The sequence below is a fragment of the Mesoplodon densirostris genome, chromosome 4 (genome assembly GCF_025265405.1).
Source record: "Mesoplodon densirostris isolate mMesDen1 chromosome 4, mMesDen1 primary haplotype, whole genome shotgun sequence".
NCBI lineage: Eukaryota > Metazoa > Chordata > Mammalia > Artiodactyla > Ziphiidae > Mesoplodon > Mesoplodon densirostris.
Genome location: NC_082664.1, coordinates 78,538,420 through 78,550,995, shown reverse-complemented (window position 1 = coordinate 78,550,995; position 12,576 = coordinate 78,538,420). Strand labels below are relative to the sequence as shown.

The window sequence follows — 12,576 nt, the reverse complement described above, 5'->3', positions numbered from 1 at the left end:
TATCCTAATTCATATATCCACACTCTGAAACTAACTGTAATAATAAAAATTAAAACTACATCAGAAACATATGGTTCTACTTCAAATATCAGGGAATCTTAAATGGCAGGGCAGGACTAAGAATTTTGAAAGGTCTAGTTACACAAAAACCCACGGTGCATGCTGCTCTAAAAATATCAACCACTTCTTTTTAAACAGGAAAAATCAATTTCAAGCCTCGGATAATGAAAGATAGAAGAAAATTGTCAGAAATAAAGGAAACATTAAGTGAAAAAAAATGACAAGATAATTTTATCTCTGGATTAAGACTTATTTTAATATACATAATGTATAGTACTTCATATAATTTATTAATGTCATTTTCTATAGGACACTGTAATTAATTCAGTGACATCAATATTGACCTCATACAGACAAAGGATGAAAGCTGGGTTTTCTTGTGTACCAGATACAAAACATGTGCTGAAGAGTTATCACATACAACAGTTATAAGAGATCAACTTTAAGGATGACTCCAGTTTACAGTAGTTGCTTCACACGGTTCTCCCTCAAGACTTGGATGTCACCCAGTGTTGCCATGTTTGTGCAAATGCCACCTCTGGCTGGCCTGACTACCTCCTTTTGCCAGCCCCACTTTTGCCTGTTTTACTGCTGCCACTGCTAGATTTGCCAGATGATTTTGAAGAGAAGAGTCTTGTCATGAACTCAGAAACATCAGGCAATTCATGATTGGAATTCAGCATATTCATTGACTGCTCCATCTCCTGTGGGAAGACAAAGCACAATGATATGAAAGGCACGCGTCATTTAACAACTAACACTTCCCTTAAGGAAGGAGGAGAGAAATAGAACAGGTAAAAGGTACTGGTTCTGAGCAATGATGTAATGTCATACCCAATAGCATTTCAGAAACCATGTTTCATGCCTCCTTTATATCACTAAGCATTTCAATCCTTAGTAAATGTCCGACAAGTGTTGCCTGGGGTTTGATTCAGCTTATGTTTTTATAAAGGGCATTTTCTCGGATAATGGACATATGTGATCATATTCCTGCCACCTTATTTTGTTTTCCAATCAGAATGCTTTCTTATTGTTTTAACAAGTGTTTTCTTAAACTCATGCTTTTTCTAGATGCATATAACCAGAATATCAATCTTTAACCATGTATGAAGGTATCAGAAAAGTCTGGAAGGTAACTGTAATATTTCCAAGACTTGGTTCCTAAGGGCCTTAGTAGTAAATCTATGAATACTGTATGACATGGGTGACCTCAGTTACAGCATCTAAAGCAAGCAACATCAATGTTAAAATGTTACAAACAGTCACTGGCAGGACCTAAGGACACGGCACTTTTATTTTGAGGTTCTTGTCCTCCCCCTTACTGAGCCAACAATCTATAAAGTACTGTTCCATTTTTGACAATATTAATGTAATGTCTGCTTCATTTGAATTATATGTGACATTCCAAAAGTGAACTTAAAATTGTATTAGTTCGGACATGAAAAAAAATAGCAAATACTCTATTATCTATTGTTTAAAATTGAATTTTTTGTTCAATTATTAACTTGGACTTTCTCCCCAAATGTAGAATATATACATGAGTTTTCAGGCAGAAAGCACCTTTACAAATACAGCCAGGAAAAGAAACATTATGTTAACATGCCCTAGTAATCAAGAATTAAATGTTTATTTTAAATATAACAGGTCTTGAGTCCCCGCAAAAATATATCATCAACTCTATTTTTGAACCTGTTCAATTCTGAAGCTCTTGAATGCACAACTTTTTACACTGCTTACTATATGCAAAGCATTTTGCAAGAAATGAATTTTTAATCCCATATGACTTCTAATGTTTCCTTCTACTGATACCACAGAGAGTTAACTGCCTTAACAGATACAAGGATATAGGATGTACACTTTCTAACCAACACTGAGGCAAAGATGCCAAAATTTAGCAATAAAACATTTTGAAACATCATAAAGCTTTCTTTTTTCATGAAGCTTTTTCTGCCATTCCAGCTTGGGATAAGTGTCTTACCTTCTACAGAACTTAATCACCTAGTACCTCAGCAAACATTTTTTATTTATGTATATCTTATTTTTCCATTTAAACCCACACATGCGCACATACACACTCACACAATCCTCTGATGGCAAGAAGAGTGCTTTATAAATCCATTCTACTTCCTACATTTAACTGGACTATGAGCTTGTTGACAACAGGGATGACATATAATCCATTTTTGTATCGCCTGTATCCAGAACCTAAAAATTGATTAATAAATATTTATTCAGTGATGAATAAAGTGTAAATACATATATATTAAATACAATAGAAAAACCTGGAATTCAGGAGATATTTGTTGATGGTTTTTGGGTGGAAGAATAGATAATTTTTTTTTTTTTTAATTCTGAAGATTTTATACGGAAGCAAATATTTAAAAGAGACAAAGTGGTGGCACTAAAAATTTGAAGCATCTTACTTGGCAACTCCTCTCCCCTTTGCCAAACAGTATGATCTTGTGGTAGAGAGTTTGAAAACCAGTATTCTATTTTTCTCCCTTGGTCTACCCGAATTTCTTCTGTGTGTCTGAACACATAAACTAAATGTATACTCTGAAGAGTTTTGTAAAGTAAAGATAGATTATAAGAAGCTACCATTTTGCAAAATATTTGGATTAGGTATACCAGAATTATTATGCTTTTCAACTATTAAACAAGCGAGGTGCAAAGAGGCAAGTACTAAGCAGAATGTTTTAACTATATGAAGAGACCCAGGCTTTTATCAGGCAGAACCAACTGAATTTATCTGGTCCAGTGGAAACAATTAATTAAATGTCAGGAACATAATACTGTATCAACACAACCTGTAGATGAATTTGGCTTGGTAATTAGGATAAAGCTGAACAAACCCAAGCCATTCATCCACAACGGACAGACCAGGCATCAGAACATGGCTCAGTCATCTTACCCGCCTCATGTCAGGATCACTTGTGTTGACCACTTTGGGCAGAAGCACAAATATCAGTAATGGAAGAACCATCATCATAACCTGTGAAAGAAAAAAATTCAGAAAATGTTTTTCCTACTTAACTGTAGAACAAAATCTGCACTTAACAACCAATGAAGGAATTAAATATTGTAAACAGAATAAAACTAGCAGCCACCACTTCAATTCTACTGAACGAGCCCTGGTGACAGCAAGGTGCTCCTCGGTATCTGACTGTTGTCATATAAGAGTCTTACCTATAAGTGTGTGGACTTTATATAGACAGCTTGCTTCACATCTGTGCTTCCTATCGTTTTGCAGAGTTTAGAGTTTTATCTAACACAAATAGTTTGCAAACTGAACTATTCATTCACTTTCTTCAGTCTGCAGTCTGGCATTGAGATTGGTGATCCTAATGGCCAGGTGGATCCACAAGTCTTTCCAGATGACTTGTGGTTCTTAGAGAAAACACCACATCCCCCCTCTAATGTACAATATACCACTAGGCAACTACTATAGCAGACAAGTTTTAAAAAATGACCTAGGAGCTTCTACCACTGCGTATGTTCCCATGGGATTTCAGAAATGAGAACATGGAAGATATTTCTCAATTAGCTTTGGAGTCTCATCGCTAACTTCGCCCATCCACTCTACCCTCCTGCCTCTTTATGCCTAACTGCAGATTCCAGGTACTAATTTATTCCTCTCAAAGGATGTACAGCCTGAAACATCCCTATTTGTGTTCTAAATAGCTATCAGCAAGAAATATGATCAACATCTAGATAATTCTAAGGTAATAATTCAACTTTCAAAAACAGCAAGGAAAAAAAGTCAAGCTGTTTCTAAATATGCTATTAGTATTTTATATTAGTGGATACCATAAAATCGTTTCATGAAAATACCAAGTACTTAAATTACTACAGAATAACTTCTCTGTTCATAACACATTTTAAAAAAAGACTTTGTAAAAACCTTACTTGTGCCATCAAGAGGGGAAATTTATTAAATGACGGCACATTCATCAATGGACTAACATTCAGGTAGTATGAAGGATGAGATAGCTAGCTCCATGTGTGACTTACCACATACTCTTATTCTATTTGAATTTTAAACATAAGTACTTAACTAATTTCTGCTGCACATTTCAATGTCAAATCTACTGTGCCATTCTCACTACTATCTTTTTCATTATGTATTCCCAAAGCTACTATTTTCATGAAATTCATGAACTGTTCACAGTAATCCTTTGATCCAACAATCTAACTCTAGCTTTCCTTTCACAGGGGTTAGAATTTTTCAACTGCCTGGAAGCAAATTACAGATTAGTAAAGATACTTTATTGTAGCCTGATACATACCATCGGGTTCATCAGAAAGTCTGTCCAGCCCCAAGATTCCCTTTTAATAAAGTAAGAAGGTGGGCCTGAAGATTTCATTTGGAGAGGATAGGGCAGTCTGACCACTTCTGATGTTTTGATGTAATTCACATATCTCGCTCTGATAAAGCAACATGAAAAAAGCATCAGTAATCCTATTAAAAGCATTACTAGTTAAAAGAAATGCTTATAATATATTAGCAATGCCTTATAATTACCTTTAGCTTTTTCCAAAATGCTTTGGCGTCTAAACTTTTGATCTTGAAAATCTGATCAAAGTAGCTTTATCTGTATGTCTAAAATACTTAGCAAAATGTAGAGGGAGAACACTAGATTTGGAATCAAGAGACCTAGTTTCTAGCTATAGCTCTGTTATTACCTTGGCCTGTGGTCTTAAGTTCTTAACTTTTCTGGTTATATCAGAAGTTCTCCTGGAATTCTTCTAGCTCTAAAGCTCTTTGATTCTATTTAATAATAAATTTATTGTGTTATAAATATACAAAAATGCTGGAATTTTTTTGATTGTCTGAAACATGCATTGTTGAGTACACCTAATTTTAAAGGGTATTTTGCAAGAAAAACCTAATGATTTAAGAAAGTCCTGCAACAGTGCCATAGGTAACATTACATTTTTACCAGACATGCCAGTAATTTTAATCACCCATGTACAGACATATTCCAGTTTACTTTTTGAAAATTGCCTCCCCTATTTTTTCTATCATTTCCTTCTGGAACTTCTATTAGACACATGTTAGATCTTTTCATTCTTTACTCCACCTCCACATCTTGTTAAATTCTCACTTTCACAGTGTCCTTTCCTTTATCTGTATTGCTTTCTGGGTAATTTTTCTGATCTGTCTTCCAGCTCATCAAACCTGTTCAGTTGCTTAGTATATCCACTGAGTTTTGTATTCCAAAGCATATACTGAATGTAAAAGTTCAATTTTATTCTTTTTTCAAATATCTATGGCTTATTTTGGTATTACGGTAAAAGCATTTCTTTTATTTGTTTAAAGCATTTTAAATATACTTTAAACAATTTTGTAGTCTATATCCAATAAGCCTACTATCTAGAGTTCTCAGAGGTCTGATTCATCTGCTGACTCCATGTACATTGTTTTCTTGGGTATTTTATAAGTTAAGTAGACTTTATTTTTGCATGGGACTGGACAGAGAGTTATGCATTTGTCTCTGCCAGGAGTCGGGGATTATGACCAGGGGCCATCTTATTAATTGTTCAGATTGCAAGTTTCTGGATCATGCAAGAATAAATTCATACCCAAATTTCAATGAGGGTGTGACTATCAATTTTCAGGATAGATTTTTCCCTCCAAAAGCCAGGGCCAGGTTGGGAATCTGATCTTTTGGATTTCAGGCCAAGGGTCAAAGGGGGAACCAAGTCTTAGATCTAATTCTGACCCCAAGCATGCCCAAGGCTTGCCTCCCACCTACACACTGCTAATAAAATCCAAGGCTTTTGGTGAGAGAATAACAAAACCCCCAGGTAGGAAAGTAGTTTACAGTTTATCCTCTGAAGATTTCCCTTACTTTTTTGGGAGCTATATATTTAAAAGGAAATGTTTATCATGCTTTACCCAGCATTTCTAAAATTTTTCATTCTGACAAAATGTCAGAAATATAAGTCTCACATATATCTGAAACTAACTTATGCATGCTTACAAAATATTGGTCAAGAATATTAGTATCTTATATGGATCCCTCTTTGTTCTCTACTCTGTCCTCCCCAATTATTAAAGTGATAAGGGCCTTGTTTTTTTTACCTATGCTTCAGGCATCCAATCATCAGGAATGGATCTGAGAACATGAATCCAACTGCTGCAACCAGTCCTTAAATACTAAAGCAGGAAGTACTCTTTACCCAAAGTGAAAAAGCAAATAAAACTTTATATTTAGAAAAATATTTCTAATTGCTTAGACTACTTTACTCAAAATTCAAAGTAAAAAGAATAAAAATAAATTATAATTTTTAATCAACAAGTATCCCCCTTTAACAACTTTCATTCCCTCCAGTATTCAGTTTTGTTTTGTTTTTTTGCAGGGCCAGGCCACACGGCTTGTGGGATCTTAGTTCCCCAACCAGGGACTGAAGCCGGGCCCACAGCAATGAAAGTGCAGAGTCCTGACCACTGTACCCCAGGGAACTCCCAGTGTTTTCAGTATTTTAAAAAAACTTTTAAACCTATATAAAGTTCATATGGTAAATCTACAAACCACCCCCATCTCCAAGCCTGCAATACTAAAATACATAAAAAGCCATGATAAGGCCTTTACAGTTTAGGTTTTAACATACTAGAGTTTTATACATATATTTAAAAAAACTTTTATGCCTCTAAAAAGACATGAGAAAGTCAACAGCTAATGTGGTTCAGTTACTTTGAAACAATCCATTTATTACATCAAAAATATTTATAAACATATTTGCAATGTATTACCTTTAATTCATGCTCCACCTTGCTCTCAATAGCCAACAGCAAGAAATATCAGCATTTGGACAAAGTAGAGTATTCTAAGACTATTTAATTTCAAAAATAGAGGGGAAAGTAGTTTGTTTCTAAAGAACGTGTTTTTAGTAGCATCACAGTATTGGTTTCATAATAATACCAAGAATTTAAATTACCACAGAATAACCATCTCTGTTCACTACACATCCTAAAAGGAAAAAGAACACTCTGTCAACAGGAGCTGACTTCACTGGACTAATATGCAGCTGATATTAAAGGATGATGCAGCTCAATATATGACTCACTATTTTAATTATAGCATATTTACACATTACACTTTAAAAACTTTCAATGACAAAAAAAAAAAAAAAAAAAAAAAACCAAAGGAAGAGGGAAAGCATTTTAGGAGTAAACGCTAACTCAAATATAAATATTACAGTACTAACCGAACATCTCTCTTATGTCAGCTCAATTTGGGGTCTCTACAAATCAACCTAAATATGCTAGGCACATAACGAAAAGGTCAGTAGTAAAATACAGCTCCTCTAACCCTCAAATTATTTTTGCCTTTGCATGACCTCTTCTTTATTACTGCAACATGAAGTAATTCTTTGATAGCTCAAACAAAGAAGAGACATTACCATTTAAAACTGTTTGGTATTTGTCAATTACACCTCAATAAAGCAAGCAAGCAAGCAAGAAAACTGCTTCCTATACTTTCTGGTCAGATTAGACTAAAGAGAGCACTATTGGCATAAGACTAATAACAAATAAATAAATTGGGGTTATAAGAGCATAAGGCTGAATCTGAACACTGTGGACATCTACACAACTGATTCTAACTTCAAATGGGTTTGTGGTATTTCAGGATCAGAGCCTGAATTAGTACAAAATTCTTTTCACCTCGACTTCAAAGCATGTGTTCATCTACTTAGAACTTCTGAAACTTTCCTAGTCTTCTAGCCTCTAATACTGTACTTTTCTATTTTTTATTATGATCCTCACTTTGAAGTAAACTCCATGATGTAATCTACCGTTTTCCAAAGAAATACTAAATTTCCATTGCACACTAAATGTTCCAGACAGGAAGAACTATAGAAATTTCTAGATCAACATACTATCAAATAGATACTAAGAGGTACCATCAAAATATCCCAATGATGAGTATTTTCAACTTAGAAAAGTTAAATTATTTCCAATTTTAATAATCATATTTCAATTAAAACTTTCACAGTGCTTTTGCTCCTATAGTAAGTAACCTTACCTCTTCTCTGTATAATCATATTAGGAGCTTAAAAATAAATATTAAGCCAGAGCAGGAGAAAGTTCAACTGTACAATATTATCAATGCTCAGATTAGAACAACATAAGGATGTTTTAAATATTTTAAGGAATACCTGTAGTTTAAATAGGAAACTTTCCAACCTTAACTATAAATTCTAAAAGGAATATATATAATGAGGTATTCAGTAGCCTAGCCTTTGGTAAAAATTAAATCAGTTGTTCTCACCTCATTTTGCCTTTTGAAGTGATATCTACTCGGACAGGATCAAACCTGTAAGCTGGAGAAATAACTTCCACTACATAAGATCCAGAAGGTATATCATGAACCACAAAACTCCCATCTGTCCTGGAACAATGAAATTATCATATTTAGTCACTTCCGATCAATAGCTTATTCTTTTCTTATGTTTTAAACCATCTGTTAACTCCCAAACCAACACCTCCCAAAATGACAGTCAGAGTAATTAGCAAAAAAAACTCCCAAATTGGCAAGAGTTGTCCCACATTTCAGCTTCCATAATTAACACTGCATGAGTTCTGAAAACGCCCCAGACCATTCCACAGAGACATAGAAAGTACTTCTATTCCTTCTGTGGAATAGAGATGACAGGTGACAGGAGCACAGGTCCAATTCTAAAGCCATGTCTTCATTCAAGGGAATGAATAATATATGTCATTCCTACAAGATTAGGGGTCCAATTTTGCAGATCCCCTCCAACAATTTCTTAATTAAAAATGGCCTTTTTTCCTAGTTTTAATTTGCATTTTGTTTTCTTTCCTTTTTTTCTTTTATACGGAAAAGGTAATTAAGTAGTTTGTTCCACTTGTTACAAATAGTTCCCATCTACCTTGGTTACTTCTTTTTGGGTATGTAGAAGTTTAAAATGTTTATGTAGTTAAAACCATCCACCTTTTCCTTACTGCTTTCTTCTAAACTTCTAGACTTAGAAAACCACCCCATCAAGAACTGATAATTTCATGTTCACAGACCAAAATTAATTTGTTTTGCTAATGAGAAACTGTTTCAAGAGAACAAATAGTTCAAAAGGGACTGACTTTATCACAGAATTGCCAGTCTCACAATAATGTTAAAATAATGCTCCTTAAATCATTAGGCTCTTTCACAGTTAAAGGAATAGTTGATTCTGTCACATCCACAATGTTTACTAAAAAGTAAGAGGAAAAAGTTCCTTACTACTTCAAAGTACACACTAAACTGAAACAGAATCGAAGTGCAAACATCAAGTTAACTTACTCCTGAGCTGGATGTCTTCTATTTGCCCTTCAGATCATTCTCCACCCTTCTCTCCCCACAGCAGGAAGAGAAGAAAATGAGCTTAGTATACTTTCCCCCCCACTCCCCCACGAGAGGCCCCTAACTGGCTTTGTCAAGGGACACAGCTCCTTTCAAGGCAGTTCTTTCCTCTTTTCTAGGTTCCAGTAACCTTTAGTTCCCCGCCCCCCTTCAGGCTTAGAGGTGACAATAGCCTTGAGGTTGTAAACTCTGGAGTACTGCATAATCTGGTTGTTTCCCTACACCATGACTACCCTGGTTAATCCTTTCATTAAACTCTCCTAGAATTATTCTAATTATTCAGTTTCTTGATGGGACCCTAACTTAATGAATTTCAAAACATTTTCCTAGGTCCAGAAGAAAGAGAATTAAGTTAATTCCAGCACAACACAAATAATAGCAGAACTAATGGCGTAAAGAAAAAGCAAATATATTCTTCCTCCTAAGGTAAATATTTTGCTTTAAAAGATAACATAGACATTGTATAACGAAATTTTAAAACTTGGCTTTTAAAATGTACGCTACAATACAATGACCTTGTTGGACCCTGATTTGAAAGAACAATCACATAAAACTATTTCTAAGATAAGTGGGAAAACATAAAAATGGACTGGGTATTAGATGATATTATGGCATTATCAATTTTTTTGTCAAATCGATAATGGTACTGTGGGTTTTTTTTTAAAGTCCTTATCTTTCAGAGATACATAGTAGTGTTTTTACAAGTGAAATTATATTATGTTTAAGATCATCATATTTAAATATTCCAGAAAGAAATTAATGAGGTGCAGAGGATATATAAAATCAAACAGTAAATTGTCATGGGTTCCTAAGCTATTCTGTTTATTTTAGTGTATGTCTGTAATTTTCCATAAGAAAAAATTCAAAAAATTACAGTATATAATCTTACGTATGCATAGCACATAATTTCAAAAAACTGAAAACTACCTAAATGCCCGCAAACAGAGGACTAGATAAATAAATTATGGTTTACATACACAGTGATGAGAGCAAGAAGTGGCATGGGAGTCCTCAGTTGAAACTCCCCTGATCTCCATTTAGCCAAGTCCCAAGCCACCTCCAATAAACACAGTCAAAATTGCATGTTACTTATGCATAACAGGTACAAGACAAATTACCTATCCCTCTTCCAAAAAGGTTGCCACCATAAGCTCTTCATATTAATTCTCAATTAACCTTTCTACATACAAATGAAACAACATGAAATGGTATCAGAAGCTGCTCACAAAATATTAAATGAAAAAAAGCAGGTTACAAAGCACTGTATATTGTATATTACTATTAAAAACGTAGGTCATATGATTCCAAAGAGATACAATAAAATGTTAAGGCTTGTTATCTCTACTTTGTTTATATTTTCTTCGATAAACATATCACATATACATTATTTTCAAATAAAAAATGTTTATTTAAAAAAACTGTATACTGCAGAAGAAAAAAGAGAGGTCAAATGGTTAATTATGGCTAATTTTCTAAAGCTTAATGAGAGTTTTATTATTAAAAGTTCATTTATTAGGGTAAAACTTAAAGAATGCCCTAATGCCAGATTTGTAATAACACACAGCACTTTAAAAATGACTGTAAGCTTGTCACTATTTATTAATCTGAGGTTGAAATTCTCATTCAAAGGCACCTGGATACTCTGAATATTTCCAAAACAGATTTAGAATTAAATGTCCACACTTAAATTGTCTGGTTTTCAGATACCACTTGCTGGTATACAAACCTACCAGAGAAACGCTTCCTTTTTACCAAATGAATTTTCAGTTCAAAGTTTCACTTTCCAAGCAGCAATCGAAAGATTTAAAACATTATACTTGTGCCTAGACATCTGAAAAGCAGGCTGCTGCAGAACTGGACTTGCTAATAAATCTACCACGTCTTTTAATATAGGCTCAAATCCTATTTCTACTAACAGCTAGAAAGGACAGAAGGGAGTAAGCAAGCACTGTGGAGTCTCACATAAATGACAATAGTGATGTCGCAAATCCCTCGATGAATTCAAGTGTAAAAAAGAACAAAATCCCACCTCCAGGCAAAAAAAAGGTGCTTTGATTAGGGACTTCAGGGTCCATTAATTTTAGAAGCAGCAACATTAGCCTCCCAGTCTGTGTCATCACTAGAAGCCCTGTGGGCTTTGAGAATTCCCACTTGCTTAGTATCTTTCTACACAATATGAAGCTACCAAAAGACTGAAATGAATGCAAAAAGGGGCCAGATTCCAGGGAAACGAGATGAGATGCAAAAGAAAGAATTCAGCAAAAGACAAATAAGGGGTCCATCTGTGCCCAGGGCCCAGGAGCGGTCGTCCCCATCCAGGGCCAAAATGGAGTTGAAGATAACCGACTCCACTGCTCCGGGCCTGGGACGAGCGCCAGCCATCCTCATTTCTGAGGTACGGGACCGGGAAGGGGAAAGCGTCGACTGCCTCGCAAGGTTCACCCTCGGACAGCGACGTCATCAGGTCTTGACATTCAGCTCCCCTATGGGGAATTCCCTTCCGGCTCCCAACCCAACCGCTTTCGCGATGCCCTCAGGATGCTCACTTAAGAAAGCCAACGTGCTCTTCTCCATCTACCAGCACTCGGGCCGCCGAGATCCAGTCCTGGGGCTTCACACCAGGAACAACCGCACGCCCCTCAATCTTGAAGCGATCTCCGATACTGACTCCACTCCCTCCTGACCCCTCGGAGGTAGCCCCAGACACCTCCGAGCTCTGGGCATCCCCTGAGAGCATCAGCAGAAGGAAGAAAAACAAGCCCCACACAGCAGCCGCCATGACTGCAGCTCTCGGGCGCTTAGGCTGGGAGCCCCGGAAGCCCTCCCCGTCTCTCGCCGTCGCCGTCTCCGCAGGCTGATGTCGTCATCCCTGCGCGCCGGGTTCGGGCACCAACTGTGGACTCAAACCCGAGCGCAGGAGTCTTAGCTAATCCACTTGCGAGGCGGAAGTGTTGCGGCGACCTCCGCGCGCTCTGGGTTGGAGTGCGGTGTGAAGAGCGCCGCTTAAGGGGGCCGCTCACAAAGTGAAAGTGAGGTGTGTTGCTGTGGCCGCCGGGGGTGCTGAGGACCTCACGCGAGTGAAAGATGATTAAAACCGAGAGGAACGGGGATCTTAAGTAGCGTTTGCAAATGAGGCTCCGACTTAGGTAGA

General features: G+C 36.2%; 1 protein-coding gene across 1 annotated transcript; it reads right to left on the bottom strand.

Annotated features, from left to right (window-relative positions):
- Positions 1–300: 300 nt before the first annotated feature.
- Positions 301–12,271, bottom strand: EMC7 (ER membrane protein complex subunit 7). Its single transcript, XM_060096553.1, has 5 exons — positions 11,972–12,271; positions 8,337–8,456; positions 4,347–4,485; positions 2,972–3,052; positions 301–764 (listed from the first exon to the last, which is right to left on the bottom strand). Exons 1-5 carry the CDS (start codon positions 12,202–12,204, stop codon positions 612–614), a joined length of 726 nt encoding a protein of 241 aa, XP_059952536.1. The 5' UTR covers positions 12,205–12,271; the 3' UTR covers positions 301–611.
- Between the last annotated feature and the right edge of the window lie 305 nt (positions 12,272–12,576).